We start from the raw sequence: 20,982 nt of genomic DNA on the forward strand, positions 1-20,982 counted from the left end.
TTTTTGTAAAGCTAATGAGAGGCCAACAGAAGCCAAGGACAAAGGTCTCAGTATGACCCACAAAGTATTTCTCCATCACAAGGCCAATGACTCAGGGCAACATCAACAGAAAACAGAGAAGAGGACCTATAAGCAGCTTTACTTTCTGTTCTTCAGTGGACAGGTCTTTCAGAGATGGGATTATTCCCCATGTGTAGGCTGTCAGATTTCCTCTGCCACCTTCAGAAAGCCTATTTATAACAGTTGGTGAAAGGGGTTTACTCATTTTTAAGCCACAACCCTCCATGCTGAGGGTTCAGGGTTTTACCTGAAAGATGCAGTCTCGTTTCAGGGTCCAAAACCTCATTTTTAGGATAATTGATGATTCCTTAGTTTTAGTAATTACTTTCTTGGTTACTGGTTGTTCTGATTTTAGTCTCAGCCATGTTCCCATTAAAACTTTTCTTGGAGAATGAGGCTGAGCATAGCTCCTCTCCTTGGTGGCTACTTTTGACAGTGTGTTTCTTACTCCTCATGACATTCAACAAAGCCAAGTACAAGCTCTTGCATGTGGGTTGCAGGATCCCTCAACAATACAAGATGAGGGATGGAAGGATAGGGGACAGCTCTGCCAAAAAGGATTTGGGGTACTGGTAGATGGCAAGCTGGACATGAGCCAGCAATGTTCACAGAACATTGCATGTATTCACAGAACATGTACATATACACAGAATATGTATATATGTGTATATATATGTGTGCATATATATATATATATATATATATATATATGTATATATATATTTATATATATTTATTTTATATATATTGTTTATTTATTTATTATGATATATAAATATAAATATAAATATAAATACATATACATATTTACGCACACATATATATACATATATACACACAGGACTGTGTATAGGTTCCATCTGCAATACTCCTCTATCACTTGCGGGAGAAAGTTATCAGTGCATTCCAGGAACCTCTTGAATCTCTTATCCAGAGGTTCTGTTGCCCCTCCAACAACAATTGCAAATGTTTGTTCGAGGTAATTACTTTGCTACACTAGGACAGCAAATGTAGAATTTCCATTCAGTGTTATAATTCTCCCTTCTTTTCAAAGCTTCCCTTAGATACCTGCCACCTTCCTAACTCCACATCTAACATCATCATTCATTGCAGAACTCATAACCTAATGTTATTGTCTCAGTGAACTAAAAGGGGTGTCACAGTCCTGTAGAACCTCCACATCACATGATTTACATGCCCTAGAGCAGTGGATTAGGCAGGGTCATATGAAAGAAGGGATGTTAAGAGGTAAGCAAGGAATGGATTTTCAGGATTGGTCCTTGTATGCAAGAGAAGTCTGAGTGAGAAAAGGCAGGTAAATCCTTTTGACAGGCTGAGCAGCACTGGCAAAGATGCTGCTGATCAGCAAAGGATTTCAAGTTTTTCAGTATGAACCCAACTGAGATGCATGAGAGAGCCTATGGGTTTTTAAAGTCAAGATGACAAAGAGCCTGTACCACACGGAATCACCTCTAGGGCCTGTGCTTGTGGCCACAGCCTTATGGTGTTAGACCATCTGAGCCCAAAACACAGGCATACTTCTGGTGACAGCATGTGCTTTCTGTTTCAGGCCACAATGCAGCCACAACAGGACACCTTCTTGAGTCTTACAATGCCTGTGATCCATCTCTCTTCCAGAAGGATGTCAGGGGCTTGCTGAAAGAATGCAAACATTTTATTTGGTTACAACAAGCAAGGCTCCAGGTCCAGCACAAGTCCGAGAATCACAGCCCAAACACTTAAGAGATACAAGCCTGATATCTGAGGGGTTTCTCTCTTTTCTAATGGCAACTGGCCAACTTTGGTGAATTATCTTTGGGGAAGAACTTGCTGCAGTACTGATCCTCTGCTCATTTTCAGATCTTGCAGTATACATCATATTTAATCTTTGTTGCCAGAATTGTTCCCCCTATGCATTCTTCAAATTTTTGGTCCATTTCTTCATTCTGAACTTCAGAGAAGACATCTCTCCAGCTTCCAACAACCCCTGTGTGCAACAAGAAGTAACAAGGACTGAAGGTGGCTTCTCCTGAGAGAGGACAGTATATAGGCAGCAGTGGGGCAGACTCATGGCATCTGTAAGGTTGGATAAATCTGATTTATGTCTCTGAGAGGCCTGATTGCCTAAAAGAAGCAAAGTAGTAGACCTCATTTGCAAATGCCTCCCTCTGAAGGGACAAGTTATTTGGGTAGGGTAGACAGTAAAGAGGGATGACGAAGGAAAGGGGCAAAAGCAAGCCCATGCCCACAGCAGTCAGAAATCAGAAACTTTTGAGCAGTGGGGAGCTGCTGGGCTGCTAGAGCTGCAGCCCTAGCCTTACATCTGAGTAAATATCCCTACAATCACTGCTGAGCCATCCACTGAGAGAAACCATATTGAGACTGTTTCTCAGCTCTCACTCAGATTGTAACAGTATGATGCCCAGGAGGCCAACAGAGCAGTAAACATAAGGTTCAAGAGATCCTTCCTGCACTACCACACCTTGTCCAAAAAAGGATTTTCATGAAGTGACACATACAGTCAGAAAAGTCTAAAAGGCTGCCTGCAGCTCTGCTCGAAAGATAGAAATGGTTAGAGGTCCTTTCTCCACACATCACACCAACTCATTCTTCTAACTCTCCTGATCCACAGTCAGCCTCATCTCACAAGTCATAAGTAAAAGCAACACCAGAATCTATCCATAAAGAGGAACCACTGGACCCAAGCAGATTTGGTGCGTATTTGTTGACATGACCTACTCCACTGTTAGCCTCCACCTGTATATCTTACTTGCCTAACTATCTGGCATTGTTGCCACAAGGAAACAGCAACATGGAAGCAATGTTTGAGAGCCTTAAGTGTGGACAGCTGAGTCACCTCATTACACTACTCAAAAATGACCCCAAAATCCTGTCAATGGCAGAAGCATGTTGTACAAGATGCCACAAAATAGACCTCATCCACATCTGCCCTTCCCAACCAGCCCAGCAACCTCATGGCTAAGTGACCACTCAGAAGGTGACTCTAGAAGAGAGATCCTCCATTTGCAAAGACTTACCCGTGCGAAAGAGGATGTCCCCAAATATACCATGGGTTTCTTTGGACTTCTCCTTCATAGCTTGGAAACTGGTCTTCTTGGCTATCTTGGAAAACTCTTCCTCACTCAGGGAGAATCCAAAGAAAGCAGCAATCTTCTTCATTCCCAGTACCGGGTTCTAAATAAAGGAACATTGCAAAGAAGTGAAGTCAAAAGACTTTGTGGCTATGTTATAAAGCCAGCAGAGAAAGACTCTCTTCCCCAGCCTCACCATGGAATTCTGACAGCTCTCACAGAGGGAGAACCCACTCATGGTGGCCTCAGGTTCAAGACCTTTTCTTCTATCCCAAAAGCAACTTATTCAGATATGAATCTTTCCACACATAAGCAAACATTTCATGGGCCTCCTCAGGGGTGTAAGTAGCTCAGAAAACTTGCTCTTCTACAGGCTCAGACAGGATTGATTCAATAGCTTTTTCTTCCCCATAGTCCCTACGCATTTCAGGAAAGTTGCACAGCATGCCCATCAAGGAGAGCTGGTTTAGATGCCACACCTCTTTCAGTTCCTCATAGCTAATGATCATCATCCTCTTGTGGTCGATGTGTTTGTTCCATTCCATTAAGTGGTCAAAGTAGGATCCCCAAGTCACTGCAGATAAAGAAAAGAGGCATATCTGTGTAGGATATCCACCAAAACAGGCTGTCTCAGAGGAGTCATCCTAGACAGCTATCTAAGCATGGCACTGGGATGGTGAAATGGGGACTGGGTAACATTTGTTGAGTGCAATGAAGGATCCTCCAGCTATGGCCACTGGATAGCACTGAATCTCCAGCTTTATTGAAAGAACGGAAAGATCAGGCTCAGTCTTTGTCACAATCTTACCATTCTGAACCTGACACAAAAGAAATTCAGATTCTCTGGTATACCCCTTTACAGCCATAATATGAACCTATCCTCTTGTCCTGAGTGTTTTGGGAAAATATATTGGATTAGGATTCCCAAGCACAGGGATCTATGCATGCCCATCAGGTGAAGAGGAATTCCAGAGGATGCAAGGCAAAGTACATTTCCCATTCATGAAAGCTGCAAAGTATTCATCCCAGGTAGCAAAGGAGGGCAGCACTGGCATTTTGTTGTAAAAGTGGTAATAGGAGACAGCTGTGTCTTTGGGATTCCGAACCAGCAGAAGGATCTGCAGAAGGAAAACAGATTGTTTGATTGTGATTTGATTTGACTGGCCAAAACATATTCTTCTCAGCACATCGCATGTTCACAACCAAGCACCACACAGTGATAGGCCAGTTTAATTCCTCTTGTTTAATAAGAAATCAGAACCTTTGCAGACAATTTGTGAGCTTAAAGATAAAAAGAAATAGCTTTTTAATGATACCCTTGGGACTCAGCTTTGAACTAGCTCAGATCCAAAGAAATGAGCTCAAGGTCTCCACACCAGGAGACACACAAGCAAGTTGTAGGTGCACCCATGCTTTTCTCTGCAGCAGTTCTCATCAAAGACCATCTTAGCCTCAGCCCTTCCTGGGTTTTCCACAGGTACCCATATCATAAATGCAAGTTAAAGTAGATGCGATAAATACTTGCTGTGCTCGGTTTCCTGATACAGATTTGGAAGCTTGTTTTTGAGATCTTAAAGGCAATAACATCCAGCTGCAAACCCACTGGCTGAAAATACTTGAGTCAGCAAAGATACTGGCTTTGGAGAGCATTTTTATACCCTCAACACACAGCACCCTCCCTCTTCATTGTTGGAAACGCACCTATGCACTGACCAGCCTAAATGAAAGTGCAAAAAACCCACCTCATTCAGGCAGACAAAAACTAACTTGAGGTGGAAATACTTCTGCAGCATGGTGCAAAGAAAAGACTCACCTTAGCCTCCCCTTGGAGAAGGGATGGGGGCAGGAAACGAGGTGCCAGATGAGTTAGCATGATTCTTCGGGAAGGCAGCTTCTTCATCCTCTTTAAAGCAAGTAGTAGAGATGGGATAGAATAGAATCATAGAATTACTCAGGTTGGAAAAGACCTCGAAGATCATCAAGTCCAACCGCAGCCTAACCATAGTACCCTAACTCTATCAACCCTCTGCTAAATCATATCTCTGAGCACCACATCCAAACGGCTCTTAAACACAACCAGGGATGGTGATTCAACGACCTCCCTGGGGAGCCTATTCCCGTACTTAACTACCCTTTCTGTAAAGAAGTGTTTCCTAACATCCAACCTAAACTTACCTTGGCACAACTTGAAGCCATGGCGCAACTTGAGGCCATAGATAATAGAAGTAACTTACTCAGGAATCATAGTTAATAAGGGGAGATCAGAGAAGGATCTTTTCTCCTAGGAAATCCCAGGGACATGCTGATGGTGTTGGTTTTTACCAGCCTCTGCCACAAAGCACCATGTCACATGAGACAGGCTTGAGGGTACAATATCCATGAGAAAGAGCTTACTGATAAGATACTGATAGGGCCATTGATTTTCAACTGTTACTGCCCATAGAAAGAGTATTGCCAATGCTTTTTCAGTAACTGCTCACCTCAAATACTCCAGGATCTCCAAACTCTAGACGTGGAAAAATCTGTAGCTCCTTTTCAGCATTTATTCTCTCTTTCATTTCTTCTTCTGTATATTTAGCATCTGTTGATTCTATCTCTTTCACCATTTGTTCAAGCCAGTTGGTTCCTGAAACAATAAAGACTCAATGACAAATCAAGTCTGGGCTGCACATCTGCACATTTCCTGTCAACTGGGTGGCAGGATATACTGTCAAGCTGGTTCACATCTATGTATCAGTGCACCTTACCCTTTCAACATATGGACAGTAACAATCAGGACATGCCAAGATCCAAGAGGAACAGAACTGTCAGCCAAATGTGGAATGCTACCCAGCTCGCTTCAGGAACACATCCCATCCCTCAGAGGTAACAGAAGCAGACCTCTATTGCTATTTCCAGCTCTGACACTCCTTTGTCATCTCCGAATACTCGTAAGGAAAATAACAGCAGTATTGTTCCGAGCATAGGGCTGTTCTTCCAAAGCACTGCCTTTGGGAGCACCCTGTTCCCTCCTCCTGACTAGTTTCAGTTCTCAGTTTCATCACAGCCAACAAATTTTGGCCTCATTCCCAGTCTCCCAGAAGGTAGGAGAAGGATTCATTGACCAAATCAAAAGCCCATCAAGGTATGTCATTAACTTTGCACTAGGCTCAGCTGTATTGACTTCTGCAGCCTGGCACATGTGGTATATGAAGCAGGCACTGAGTTTTAAGATCCTAATCTCAGTTTTCATTTTACATCTTCTGGGATACATAACTGGACATTTTTGCTTGTACACAGTTCTACAAGCTGCACACAAAGAGGATGTTATAAACATTACCAACTCTACTTTCTGCATTTGATCTGTTAAGATATCTCTGTGAAGTGACTAAGGACAAACAGAAAGGAAACCAAAATGCCTGTGTGAAAGGGAAAAGAAAAAAATCAAGTATCCTAGTAGCATTTATGCCTTTCCATCCAGTTAGATACATGGGAATCAGTTGTATTCTGTAATGCAGTAAGTCTATGGGAAGAGTAGTTTTTCTACCTTCATTTCTAGAAAACAGTCCCTGTATTGCCTTTGTAGCAAGTGGGGTAACAACATACTGTCCTGCATTAGCAAGACTATCAAGCAAGACTGTATTACCAAGTTAGAAAATCAAGAAATGTAATTATTCTGTTTTAATCCAACACTGGTAATTTCACCATTTGTATACAGCGCGTAATCATGCACTGAAGTACAAGAGATTTTAAGTATCCAGGGAGGAGCCTGCTTAAAGCTGCTGAAATCACCAGGACCTGAAGTAAATGAAACACATCTTACTACAGTCTTCCTTTACCAGAGGTAATAGCGAATATGCAGCTAACTCTTCTGAGAATAAGCTAAGACAATAGGAGAATGTTAAAATCACAAGGGGATGCCTGCACTCACAAAAGTTACATAAACCAAAACACTATAGTGGGAGAGCTCTACAATAGTTTTTCAGAGAGGAGGTAGATCTCCACCGTCAATGTTTTAAAATTTCTGGATAAAATCTTGAGTACCCACACCTGAATTTGGTGGCTAGGTCTTTCCACAGCTTTGCACGGGAGGTTAGATTAGATCACCTCCAAAGACGCTTTGCAGCTTAATCTCATGATCATATGGAAACTGATGCCACCCTAAGTTTTCCTCAGGTATTACAGCTGTGTTAAATGATGGTATACACTCCAGGATTACAGCATAGTGCAGCTGACTATTTATCAAGCAAACATCACTCACCTGTTTTAGGATAGCCTACTAGAATCACATCATCGCTTCTGGTTTCAAAGGATTTCAGAGCTTCCAAAGTTTCTGGACTGGTAACTGTAGCAGGATACAGAATACCATCATAGGAAAACAGCAGATCTTCTGAGGGAGTCTTATCACTCTCCGAAAAACAGTGTTCTACAATTTCAATGAGTCTTTCCCTATTTCTGCTCATGCTTATAATCCTCTGAAACTTTTCTCAAGCAGAGCTACAAGCTGTCTTTTCACAGTGCAGGAGAACTTTATACTGTGCATTAGGGAAGTGGAAAGGACATTCACTCAGAAACAGTTATACATGTCATTGATTAACTCAACTTGAACTGTTATCTCCTTTCAGAATTACAGGTCAGGAGACAAATAGCAGTGACACGGAGTCTCTGCCATGCCTGAAAATACCAAGAATCTTCAGTCAATCATTGTAACTTTATCATGCATTATGTGATATATTCAGAGCTAAGGACAAGTACCACCTAAGTCATACTTATATTACAGGTGGTGCAGTGGTAGGAATGCCGCTTGCAACACCACAAGCCCGGGTTCGAATCCCCCCTGTGGCGCAAGTGGTAGAAGTGCCGCTCTGCTACACAGGAGGCTCGAATCCCAGGGGTTGGACTCGATGATCTCTAAGGTCACTTCCAACCCGCACGAGACTGTGATACTATGATGATTACTTACATACATGATTAAATAACCACATTTGAGACTTTTACTTCACCATTTCCTACAGGAGGATTGCTTTTGTGTGCAACTCAAATACTTAGGCTCTACAATTACATTAATCAAATTCATCTGTATGACATGAATTCAGTTTCCTCCTACATCTGTCCATAATTTAATCTTTGGGTGAAATTGTTATTACATGGGGGAAAATTACTTGAATTCTGGCTGATGCCTCTTCAGAATACAATGACTAATAAGATGGAAAAATAAGTATCTCCACAAGTTCTTATTAATTGTTTATCTGGTAGTTTCAGTTCTCTGCCCCAGTCTCAAGATATAAAAGTTAAATAACTTAAAATAATATATTATACACATACTAGTTGTCCACCAGATTGTTGAAAATAATATTGAATATAACCAGGAATTTCCAATAAGGGATATTGCTTTAATTGTCCTCCCAGATTTGCAGTAATCCAGTACACACAGCTAGACCTTGAACACACTGTTGCAACTAACTTCATGACAGCCATGCAAACAACTGCAAATATTTCTGCTGATGCCCTGGTTCTGGATGCTTATCACTGTTTCTAAGAACCCAAATCTACTCTCATTACTTTAATTCTTAAAACCCATTTGTAAATTATAATCTGTGATGGATCATAGAATCATAGAATCACAAGGTTGGAAAGGACCTTTAAGATCATCTAGTCCAACCATCCTCCCTTTACCATACCTACAGGAAACCCCTAAACCATGTCTCCTAGCTCCCTATCCAGGCGCTTCTTGAACACTGCCAGGGATGTCGACTCCACCACCTCCCTGGGCAGCTATTCCAGTGCCTGACCACTCTCAGAGAAAAAAGGTTCCTTCGTATGTTCAGCCTAAACCTCTTCTGATACAACATGTGGCCATCTTCTCGGGTCCTGTTTGTTGCCTGTCAGAAGAGGCCAAGCTCCTCCTCATCACAACCTCCCTTCAGGAAATTTTAGAGTGCAATGAGGTCTCCCCTGAGCCTCCTCCTTTCCAGGCTAAACAAACCCAGCTCCGTGAGCCACTCCTCACAAGACTTGTGCTCCAGACCCCTCACAAGTTTTGTTGCCCTTCTCTGGACACGTTCCAGGGCCTCAATGTCTTTCTTGTAGTGAGGAGCCCAAAACTGAACACAATATTTGAGATGCGGCCTCACCAGAGCTGAGTACAGAGGGATGATCACCTCTCTGCTCCTGCTGGCCACACTATTTCTTATACAGGCAAGGATGCTGTTGGCCTTCTTGGCCACCTGGGCACACTGTCAGCTCATGTTCAGCCGAGCATCGATCAACACCCCCCAGGTCCCTTTCCTCTTCACAGTCATCCAGTCACTCTGCCCCAAGCCTATAGCGCTGCAAGGTGTTATTGTGGCCAAGTGCAGGACCCGGCACTTGGCCTTGTTGAACTTCATCCCATTAACCTCAGCCCATCATCCTCCAGGTGTCCCCAGATGTCCTAAATAAATGGCTGTGGTTAAGGGCATGTTTTCAGCAGGCCATTTGGGCATGCATTTACAGAATCACAGAATCACAGAATTATCAAGGTTGGAAAAGACCTAGAAGATCATCTAGTCCAACCATTACCAATACTTCCTGGCTAAATTATATTCCTCAACACCACATCCAAAAGTTTCTTGAACACCCCCATGGTCGGTGACTCCACCACCTCCCTGGGCAGTGCATTCCAATGCCTGACTACCCTTTCCGAGAAGTAATATTTCCTAATGTCCAGCCTGAATCTCCCCTGGCGCAGCTTAAAACCATTCCCTCTAGTTCTATCACTGATTACACGAGAGAAGAGGCCAACCCCCAGCTCACTACAACCTCCCTTCAGGAAGTTGTAGAGAGCAATAAGGTCTCCCCTGAGCCTCCTCTTCTCCAGGCTGAACAATCACAGCTCCCTCAGCCGCTCCTCATAAGGCCTGTGCTCCAGACCCCTCACCAGCTTCATAGCCCTCCTCTGAACACATTCCAGGGCCTCAATGTCTTTCTTGCAGTGAGGGGCACAAAACTGAACACAGTACTCGAGGTGCGGCCGCACCAATGCCGAGTACAGGGGGACAATTACCTCCCTGTTCCTGCTAATAACACTGTTGTTGATGCAAGCCAGGATGCCGTTGTCCTTCTTGGCCACCCAGGCACACTGTCGGCTCATGTTCAGCCGAGCATCAATCAGTACCCCCAGATCCGTTTCCTCAACACGGTCCTCTAGCCACTTCGCCCCAAGCCTATAGCGCTGCCTGGGGTTGTTGTGGCCAAAGTGCAGAACCCGGCATTTGGTCTTGTTGAACCTCATCCCATTGTCTTCTGCCCAGTTCACCAGCCTATCCAGATCCCTCTGCAGGGCCTCTCTACCCTCAGGCAGATCAACACTCCCTGCCAATTTGGTGTCATCCGCGAACTTACTGAGGGCACACTCAATGCCCTCATCCAAGTCATCAAAAAAGATGTTGAAGAGGACAGGTCCCAGCACCGACCCCTGGGGAACACCACTCATGACTGGTCTCCAACTGGATTTAACGCCATTTATCACCACTCTCTGGGCCCGGCCCTCCAGCCAGCTCCTTACCCAGCCGAGAGTGTACTCATCCAAGCCACGGGCTGCCAGCTTTTGCAGGAGAACAGCATGGGAGACAGTGTCGAAGGCTTTGCTGAAGTCTAAGTAGACCACATCAACAGCATTTCCTTCATCTATCAGACAGGTCACAGGATCATAGAATGAGATCAGATTGGTCAAGCAGGACCTGCCCTTCACGAACCCATGCTGGCTACGTCTGATCTCCTGGTCATCCCACACCTGCTGTGTGATCTCCCTCAAGACAATCCATTCCATTACCTTCCCTGGCACCGAGGTCAGACTAACAGGCCTGTAGTTCCCCGGATCCTCCTTACAACCTTTCTTGTAAATGGGAGTCACGTTAGCAAACCTCCAGTCTTCCAGGACCTTACCCGTTAACAGGGAGCACTGAAAGATAATGGAAAGCGGCTCAGCGATCACCTCCGCCAGTTCCTTCAGCACTCTCGGGTGAATCTCATCCGGACCCATGGACTTGTGACAGTCCAGTTGGAGTAGTAATTCCCTGACCGCTTCTTCAAGAATCACAGGGGGTTCAGTCTGCTCCCCAGCCGAGACTACCAAGTCAGAGCATGGGGAGCCCTGGGAATAACCAAGATGACTTTTAAAGACAGACATAAAGAAGGCATTCAGAACCTCTGCCTTATCCTCTGTGATCACATTCCCAGACTCGTCCAGTAAAGAATGGAGATTCCCCTTTGTCCTCCTCTTACAGTTGATGTACTTGTAAAAGAGTTTCTTGTTTGTTTTTACCCCAGCGGCCAGCTTAGATTCAAGCTGGACTTTTGCCTCTCTGATTTTCCCTCTACACATCTTAACAGCCTCTTTGTAGTCATTCTGAGTTGCTCTTCCCTCCTTCCACAGGCAGTAGATTCTCTTCTTCTCCTGCAACCTTAAGAACAGTTCCCTATTCATCCACGCCAGTCTTTTTCCCCACCGGCTCATTTTGCGGCTCAGGGGGACCGCCTGCTCCTGCGCCCTTAAGACTTCCTTCTTGAAGAGCAACCAGCTCTCTTGGACCCCTTTGTTCACCAGGACCGAATGCCAGGGGACTGCCCCTACTAGTCTCTTGAACAATTCAAAGTCTGCCCTCCGGAAGTCCAAGGTAGCAGTTTTACTACTCCCCCTCCAAGCTCCACCATGAATTGAGAAATTTATCATTTCATTGTCACTCTGTCCAAGGCAGCCCCCAACCTCCACATCTCCCACCAGACCTTCCCTGTTTGCAAACAGCAGGTCTAGCGGGGCATTTCCGCTCGTGGGCTCTCTGACCAGCTGCATCAGGAAGGCATCCTCTGTGCACTCCAGAAACCTCCTAGACTGCTTCTTGTGTGCCGTGCTATACTCCCAGCATATGTCAGAGAAGTTGAAGTCCCCAATGAGGACAAGGGCTGACGACCGTGCAGCTCATGCCAGCTGCTTGTAGAATACCTCATCTGTCTCTTCATCCTGGTTTGGCGGTCTATAACAGACACCTACCAGGATGTCTGCCTTGTCAGCCCTTCCTCTGATCTTTACCCATAGGGATTCAATGTTATCCCCAGTCACAATCTCAGTAGCATAAAAGCATTCCCTAACGTAGAGAATCTCTCTACCAGTCCTGCCAGCTCCTGGGCAAGTATCCGTTTCCCTTTTGGAGACAGGCAATTCCCATCAGCCGACCTCAGGCCAGGTGCCGAGTAGACCGCCCCATGATCAAAGAATCCAAAATTTTTGCATTTGCACCATCCTCGCAGCCATGCATTTATAAGATGGCTTTTCCTGGTTGTCTCAGTGTTTGTCCCTGCCACAAAAGGAATACTGGCAAACACTATTTGTATGCCCGCTCCATCAACTAACTTCCCCAGCCTCCTAAAATCATGTTTTATAATCCTCAGGCTTCTATCAGCAATCCCATCGCTGCCAGCCTGAACTATCAATAAAGGGTAATAGTCAGAGGGGCGGATAAGGTTGGGGAGTTTTCTAGAAATATCCCTGACCCAGGCCGCAGGGAGGCAGCAAACCTGCCTCCCTGCCTCCCTCCACCTATATTATTTGATATAATTCTTGGACAGGCTTACAAACATGAGGCCTCAATGTGGTCATTCCTTGAATGGAACAACTCCTTAATAATAAAGGACCAAGTGTGTGCACAACCATGATCGCAAAACAAAGCGGGCACAGCACTAGAGCAGATGACCACTGAAATCCCTCAGGAGAGATAACAAAATTAGAGGTCAAGCACAATGTTATAATAATTCTCACTTTGGTTATAAGTTAATCACTTCATAGCAGACAGAGGAATCCTAATTTGAGCCCTCATTGCTGAAGCAGCAGGCTGCATGACACTGATTTCACCTTAGAAAGGGTTCACAGATCACAACAACCTCCCTTCATGGTAGTTACAGACAGCAATAATGTCTTTCCTGAGCCTCCTCTTCTCCAGACTGAGCAACCACAGCTCCCTCAGCTGTGCTCCAGACCCCTCACCTGGGGTCACTGCCTTTCTCTGGACACACTCCAGAGCCTCTGTCTTTCTTGCAGTGAGGGGCACAAAACTGAGCACAGTACTCGAGGTGCAGCCTCACTAGTGCTGAGTACAGAGGGACAATCACTTCCCTGTTATTGCTAGCAACACTATTTCTGATACGAGCCAGGATGCCATTGGCCCTCTTGGCCGCCTGGGCACACTACTGGCTCATATTCAGTTGAGCATTGACCAATACCCCAAAGTCCATTTCCTCTATACAGTTTTCCAGCCACTCTGATGCAAGCCTGGGGTTACTGTGGCCAAAGTACAGGACCCAGCATTTAGTCTTGAACTTCAATCGTTTCGTCCCAGCCCAGCTATCCAGCTTGTCCAGATTCCTCTATAGGACCTTGCTACACCTGTGCAGATAGACACTTTGTGCCAACTTGGTGGGTTTTTTTTCCTCAGAACAGCTGGCTGAAGTGCAGATGGACCTTGAGCAGGTCTGAAACATTGCGCTTGCAGTGTCAAATATCAATGCTGACACACAATAACTGAATACCATAACGTTTTCCACCATTATGAGAGCAATCCCATAATGCTTATTAGAGCCACATACAAGGTGTTTTGGCATTTTTGGAGAATTTTCAGTTATGAAAATTAATCTATTTCAATTTATAGGTATTAATTTAAATTAAAGCTTACATGTAGACCTGTTGCTATATCAAGAATGAGCAAAGGGAATGCCAAGTATAGTTCTGTGGTTAAGAGCACTCCACTGGCTTTAATGGTGGGAAACATCATTTTCAGGTCTATATTCTCTACCTCTTTTACTGTATTGTCTGTAGCGGGGAAAACAACTGCAGATGTGTATGAAAACACAACAAATGTGTATGGATTAAGAAGTATCTTCAAACACAAGAAAAAAAACATTGACTTCATGATTTTCCTTTTTACTAACTTTTATGCAGGTAGAAACATTGTTTTCAGTGGACCAAGAGAAAAATTTACATTATATTAGAAAGAAAATTAATTTGGGATTTTTCTTGTGTTCCACAAAGAGAATTATTATACGTAAAAATGGCGCTTCTCATTGGATCTTGGCTGCTAAAACCAATCTGTAAGCTGAATTTCAGTTTGAAATTCTATAGTCAGAGATTAAAGTCCTTAAAAATGATGATTGCCATTCCTTTTCATTATCCTCCCTCTAGCTTTTATCCAGTTTGTGCTGAAGTCCGAGGGAAGATATTCTTCGTCATTAATTAAAGCTATGTCAGATCCATATTTTGATAGTGATCTTAATTGTGGAGATGTCACCTGATCTGAGGCATTTTTGGATAAACAAAAAACAAAAACAACAAAACAAAACAAAACAGGATGTCAACATGCTAAATAGCCCTATGTAAATTATCTAGAATGACTGAGTTTGCCTGGAAAGTGAATTACTGAGTTTCCCTAGAAAGCGAAAAAGGCCATTGTCTTCCAGGTAGCAGGTACTGAAACAAGCCTGTCATGTTTATCTGAATATCATTAGTTGCCATCATATTCAGCAAATAAATGTAGCCAAAGCAAGATCTCTCATTTGCAGTAGACGTCGTACTTTAACTTTGATCCTAGTTTTGTTCGTGCTATACGTTCTTCAAATACTTTGTCCATTTTCTCATTCTGCTCTTCATTAAAAAGATTCTTCCAGTCACTTACGCCACCTTTAAAGAAGCAAATAAACTCTTGAGAAACAAGAAATCTTATTTTTCAGTTATATACATACATATAATCTCTTATCCATTAAGTGGAGTTGATCCATATTTTCAAGATAAAACTTAGTTCCTTTCTTCACCAGTGTAATTTTGTGAAGTAATTGGAGTTACAGCTCTGTGAAACTGCTAAGATAGAAAAGAACAGTCTTATTTCTCTGCAGCTCTTTATACCACTGTCAATTTTGACTGACAAGATGGAAGTTCGAGTTCTGCTCACTTGCCAACTTGTATTTTTATACAGTGGTTGCAGTTTGCTGCAAGAGCATCACTGGTTCTCAAGTTTGCAGCTGGGAGGAAAAGTGTCCATCTGCCTGGGAGTAGAAAGGAGCTACAGAGGGATCTGGACAGGCTGGATCGATAGGATGAGGCCAATGGGATGAAGTTCAACAAATAGGGCTAGAGGGAATGGCTTCAAGTTGTGTCAGGGAAGGTTCAAGTTGGATGTTAAGAAAAACTTCTTCTCAAGAGGAATGGTGAGGTGGTGGCACAGGCTGCTCAGGGAGGTGGTGGACTCACCTTCCCTGCAGGTGTTCAAGCAGCATTTAGATATTGCAGTAAGGGACATGTTTAAGTGGGAAAATGTTGGTGGTAGGTGGATGGTTGGACTTGATGATCTTGGAGGTCTTTTCCAACCTCAGTGATTCTGATTCCTCACCAGTGCTCCTTTACTAGTCTTCTCAAGCAGAGCAGTGATAATATGCTTGATACTTATGTATAACACTTTATAGTATATATGCAAAAAATAAGCCAGTGATGAACGGGATGAAGTTCTTGAGAGAATCACATTTCTGCCTCTGGAACTCCAGAAGCTTCCTACCTTTGCGAAAGAGCATGCTGCCCAGAGCCCCATGGGTCTTCTCAGAATTCTTCTTCATGGACTGGAAACTGCTTCTCTCTACCACATTCTGAAGCTCTTCCTCAGTCAGGGAAATCCCAAGGAAAGAGGCAATGTTTTTCACTCCCAGGGGTCGATTCTGAAAAGGAGAATGAAAGATACCATGTGATATTCAAACAAATTACACTGCTTTCTTATCAAACCTCTTTCAAAGCCCAGCATTTCTCAGTTGCCTGAATATTTAGAGGTTTCAGAGTTCAGCAGGACTGGAGTGTTAGATATTGTTTCTCTTTGTTATTGTTCTAAAGAAAACATCACCTGCCTTCCTGTATATCACAGAAAATTGCATATGCTTTACAGTTGAGCCAAATCTATGCTGCTGATTATCCAAAAGCTCCAAAAAAGAATTACCGCAGATTTTGATTTAAAATGACTTGGGCTTATACTGCAGCAGGAGAGAAAGCAAGATTCAGTTTCACACACACACACACAGAAAGGCTTTAAAGCTGGAGATCCACTTTGCAGTCCTTTGAAACAAAGATCTGACTCATACACATATCATTCAATTTTAATACACTATGCATGTATAATAGTTTATTGGTTTAGAAACAATTACACTTCGAAGTGTAAAATATAGAAGTGTAAAATGTGGTGAACGGAGTTAAATCTATCTGGTGACCAGTCACAAGTGCTGTTCCCCAGTGATCAGTATTGATGCCCATCCTGTTTAATGTCTTTATTGATGATGTGGATAAGGGAGTTGAGTGCACCCTCAGTAAGTTTTCAGACAACACCAAGCTGGGAGGAAGTGTCCATCTTCCTGGGAGCAGGAAGTAACTACAGGGATCTGGACAGGCTGGCTTGATGAGATGAGGCAAGTTCAACAAGACCAAGTACCAAGAGCTGCACTTTAGCCACAACATCCCCTAGCAATGCTACAGGCTTGGAGTGGAGTGGCTGGAAAGATGCGTGATGGAAAAGGTTCTGGCAGTGTTGGCTGATGCTCAGCTAAATGTGATCCAGCAGTGTGCCTAGGTAGCCAAGAAGGCCAATGGCATCCTGGCTTGTATCAGAAATAGTGTTGCCAGCAGAAACATGAGGGTGATTATCCCCATGTACTCAGCTCTCTGGTGAGGCTGCACCTTGAGTACTGTGTTCGTTTTTGGGCCCCTCACTGCAAGAAAGACATGAAGGTTCTGGAGCATATCCAAAGAAAGGCAGTGACCCCAGGTGAGGGGTCTGGAGTACAGGCCTTATAAGGAGTGGCCGAGGAAACAGGGATTGTTCAGACTGAAGAAGAAGAAAACTCAAGAGAGACCTTATTACTCTCTACAACTGCCTGAAGGGAGACTGTGGTAAGGTGCAGGTTGGCCTCTTCTCCCACATAACTAGTGATAGGGCTAGAGGGAATGGCTTCAAGTTGTGTCAGAGGAGGTGCAGTTTGGACATTAGGGAAGATTTCTTCTCCAGAAGAATGGTCAGATGTTGGAACAGGCTGCCCAGGGAAGTGGTGGAGTCACCTTCCCTGCAGGTGTTCAAGAAGCATTTAGATATTGCAGTAAGGGACATGTTTTAGTGGGAAAATGTTGGCGGTAGGTGAATGGTTGGACTTTATGATCTTGGAGGTCTTTTCCAACCTCAGTGATTCTATTATTCTATATTTGTTTCCACTGATAACTTACCTCTTTTAGTTCTTCATATGTTATTGTCATAACATTTTCATCAGTGGCATATTTGTTCCATTCAGAAATGTAATTGAAGTAGGATCCCCAGGGCACTGAATAAAACAAAATAATCCTGAGATGAAGAATAAATGAACATAAGAAAAGCTTGTTATTATACTAATCAATTTTTACTTCATAAGTTGATCCCTAAGACATGGCCATTAGCAATCATGGCTCTGCCAGAGTTTAATCCATTCTGGAGGATTTATGGGTCTTTGCAACACACATTCCAGAGCCATCAGGGTAAGTTCTCTTACCAGCTCAATGTGGCTCTAAAGGATTTGCCTGCTACCTCCACTTGAGCTGAAAAAAATATGGGGTACAATCCCTTTTTCACCTGTATTGTCGGAATGTTTTTGGGCCAGATCAGCTCCCTAGCTGGTCCACTGCACACCTTCACAAACAGTTGTGCTGGAACAAGCTGAGGGCAACAGTGGGGCAGAAGCACATTATTGGGATCAAAGGCTGGCTGTGGCCAGTATCCACAACAATAAAAACAAATAAGCCAAGGAAAAGTCCAAAGAAGCCTAACCTAGCTGGCTCTGCATGTGTGCATCTCAGGGAGGTGGTGCAGTCTGTACATTGATATGGCGAAACTAGTCAGTATTTCAAGTCAGATGTGAGTCTGCTGAAGTGCTATCAATACTCAAAACATCATGGAAACTTAATCCTAAAACCTTACTTCTAAAGCCTTGTTTAAACCTCCCTTCAGCTGGATGTGTGATATGGCAACCTGGAGAATGTATGTAATTTTAAACTAATGAGATTTATTTTCTGTTGCATTCTTGGTTTTTGTAATGCACTTAGACATAGCCCAAATCACTTCTCCAGTCCAATTTGGTATGTAGATATTGGTCACAAGATGATGGACAATGGAGTGAAGGGGTGAAGTCCAAAAGGAAGATAAGGAGGAACTGCTTCTTCCAGTGAAAATATCACTTTGTGCAAATTAAAGCTGTTTATGGAAGAACAGTTCTGATGAATATCTAACTTCAGTCAGTAAGACAAATACCTTAAAATTTGCTTCAGCTTTCTGATTTTCTCTCTTTAATCCCTACTTTATTTATTTATTTATTTTTCCTGTAGACCAAACAATCCTAGTGAACCTGATTTACAAAATGCAAAGTTTTTAGGCAGTGCCAAAGAATAGAATAAATCACATAGAAGAATATACTGTACTTTTCTCTGTCATGAAAGCCGCAAAGAAATCGTCCCAGGTCTTGTGTGAGGGTAGAGCCGGCAACTTGTTGGAAAAATGGAAAAATGAAGTAGCTACATCTTTTGGATTGCGAATCAGCAGCAATATCTAAAAAAAAAAAAATAAAATAAAAAAAAAATAAAAAAAAAATAAAAAAAAAAATCAAAATGTAAATAAACCAATAGCAAGATAAAAAAAATCAATAAACCATAGCAAGACAAAAAACTTAATAAGCTTCAGATTTTCAGGTTGGGCAGTCTAGAACATCTTCCACTACGTCCAGAAGTAACTTTTTTTTTCCAGGAAGAGGGGTATTTCACTTCAGCACCTTGTAAAGTTGATTTCATACAGTTATTAAAACATGTTTCCCAGATTAATCAAATTAATCATGCAGAATACAAATAGTATTAATCATTTAGATGAATACACACAAATACAAATTCTTTCTGAAACTTTTGGCAACGCTGTAGAAAGCCACCCATAGGACATTTTGTAAGCACAATGTTTTACTGCTGGAAGGTTTGTTTTCCCCCATGTTTGCATTCCTGAGACTGACACAAGGATATCAATAAGACGAACTGAGATTTTTTGAGATGAATGCAAAAATACTACATACTACATACAGCATACTACCCAAGTATAAAAGTAATTTTTAAGTTTGGCAGAAATGTACTAAATTGGCTTTCAAAGACATCTGATTGTGTGTTTCCATAAGTGACATTCAAATCAGCACTCACCTTGGCTTTATTTTTGAAGACAGACTTTGGGAGGTTGCCAGGACACAGATGAGTGAGTATGACTCTTCGAGAAGGTAACTTCTTCATTCGCTACATTAAGAATTGAAAGGAGGAAAGTAGACAGTGCCATTACTGCAAGTATTCTTCTCCATTGGCCTGTGATAAAATATGACTTTGCTAAATTTCTTAACTGTTTTTGGTGGATCAGTTATGCTTTATGATTGTTATCCTGGGTTTTTAGTGGACTTCTCTCAGCAATAACCTTCATAAAACCGTAAGGATGAATATTTGGAAAGATTATCCATTGCTTTGGTGCTAAGGAATTTAGTATGTTCTGTTAGACAAGGTATAGAACCTAAATGTAATGTGCAGAATCTAGCTGGAGGTGTGATAAAGCTGAAGGATTCAAAGAAGAGAGAAGGGGTTACAAAGAAATAGAAGAAACAAAACTCATTATTTCAATATTTGACTTTTCATGAAACTCTTCTTAAATACAGAAAATGCTACACTGAATTTCTGAAGTGACTGCATTTCTAATGAATATGTGCTCCTCTCAAGCCTCCTAGAGTGAGTATTTATTCTTCAGCATTTGGTGATGCAGATGAGATTCAGTCTGGCCAGATGCATCCTACATAGAAATGGATAGTTCCCAACAAAGACTGGAGTATTTCTCAAACCGTATATTCAGATATTCAGTGTTTGAAAAATCACATTTTCACATCTTTAATAATTATTCTGTGCCCACCTCATATTTCTCAATATCTCCAATTTCAAGATATGGAAATTCTTCTAGTTCTTCATCATTAACATTTTTTGCTTCATCAGGTCTTTTTTTTTCACATGTGGCCACCAGATCACTTAAGATCTGACCTAACCAGTTTGTACCTAAAAAGGAAGAAAATGGAGAATTGCATGTAAAGCCTTGAGAAAAAGCATAAATGAATTTGCAAGGACAGCCAAGAGGTAGCAACTACATCTCATGAATTGACTGGTCTTTTTTAAGGTGTCAGCTGACTATCTGGATAATCAGCCTTCAGGCTATCATGCTATAGTTAAGGAAATCAGGTAACTTTCTCAGTCACTTGCAAAACTTCCAATATAATAATCTCATAATTAGCTTTCTTGTATATGTTTGTAGAAAAAAAAAAAATTAGTTCTAGAATTTTTTCTGAAAACCATAAATACATTCTACTTATTTGTCATCACACGAATTAATTTATGAAGAAGGCAAGCAGTACTCACCAGATTTAGGATATCCTGCCAAAATGACATCATCACTTCTGGCTTCAAAGGTCTCCATGGCTCTGAACACTTCAAGACTGCAAAATGCAACAGGATAGAAAGTCCCCTTGTAAGTAAAAAGCTTTTCATCATGATCCAGTGCTTTACCAGCAATTATTGCCTTATCTATCACATCAATAAATTTCTTCCTAGGTTTTTCCATTCTTCTCTCTCTCACACACAGTCTCTGTCACAATGTGAAGTGCTACACAGACAGAGAGACACTGGCTGCTAAATTACATGGACTTTTCTTTTTATTTTCTTTGTTGAGAGGGCAAAGGGGGTGGGACACTGTAAGCAATAATTTACTACTCCTTC

At 42.5% G+C, this 20,982-nt stretch overlaps 2 protein-coding genes across 2 annotated transcripts; both read right to left on the minus strand.

Annotated features, from left to right (window-relative positions):
• Positions 1–1,717: 1,717 nt before the first annotated feature.
• On the minus strand, positions 1,718–7,684 carry LOC107311494 (sulfotransferase 6B1-like). The gene is made up of 7 exons (XM_015858021.2): positions 7,393–7,684; positions 5,633–5,778; positions 4,966–5,055; positions 4,144–4,270; positions 3,632–3,726; positions 3,099–3,255; positions 1,718–2,047 (listed from the first exon to the last, which is right to left on the minus strand). The coding sequence occupies exons 1-7, from the start codon at positions 7,592–7,594 to the stop codon at positions 1,917–1,919; spliced, it is 948 nt and encodes a 315-aa protein (XP_015713507.1). The 5' UTR covers positions 7,595–7,684; the 3' UTR covers positions 1,718–1,916.
• Positions 7,685–14,064: 6,380 nt separating this feature from the next.
• LOC107311487 (sulfotransferase 6B1-like) lies at positions 14,065–20,909 on the minus strand. Its single transcript, XM_015858018.1, has 7 exons — positions 20,626–20,909; positions 20,129–20,268; positions 19,384–19,473; positions 18,628–18,754; positions 17,407–17,501; positions 15,707–15,863; positions 14,065–14,838 (listed from the first exon to the last, which is right to left on the minus strand). The coding sequence occupies exons 1-7, from the start codon at positions 20,825–20,827 to the stop codon at positions 14,711–14,713; spliced, it is 939 nt and encodes a 312-aa protein (XP_015713504.1). The 5' UTR covers positions 20,828–20,909; the 3' UTR covers positions 14,065–14,710.
• Positions 20,910–20,982: the final 73 nt, after the last annotated feature.

This window comes from Coturnix japonica, chromosome 3 (genome assembly GCF_001577835.2).
Source record: "Coturnix japonica isolate 7356 chromosome 3, Coturnix japonica 2.1, whole genome shotgun sequence".
In the NCBI taxonomy this organism is placed as follows: Eukaryota; Metazoa; Chordata; class Aves; order Galliformes; family Phasianidae; genus Coturnix; species Coturnix japonica.

Excerpts from the sequence above, each read along its gene's own strand:
- LOC107311494 (XM_015858021.2), bottom strand. The coding sequence starts at position 7,594 with ATGAGCAGAAATAGGGAAAGACTCATTGAAATTGTAGAACACTGTTTT. Across the intron at positions 4,271-4,965 it reads TTCTCCAAGGGGAGGCTAAG|ATCCTTCTGCTGGTTCGGAA; the intron begins GTGAGTCTTTTC and ends TTCCTTCTGCAG. Across the intron at positions 3,256-3,631 it reads GCTATGAGGAACTGAAAGAG|AACCCGGTACTGGGAATGAA; the intron begins GTGTGGCATCTA and ends TCCTTTATTTAG.
- LOC107311487 (XM_015858018.1), bottom strand. The coding sequence starts at position 20,827 with ATGGAAAAACCTAGGAAGAAATTTATTGATGTGATAGATAAGGCAATA. Across the intron at positions 19,474-20,128 it reads GAGATATTGAGAAATATGAG|CGAATGAAGAAGTTACCTTC; the intron begins GTGGGCACAGAA and ends TTCTTAATGTAG. Across the intron at positions 17,502-18,627 it reads GGCTTTCATGACAGAGAAAA|TGCCCTGGGGATCCTACTTC; the intron begins GTACAGTATATT and ends TGTTTTATTCAG.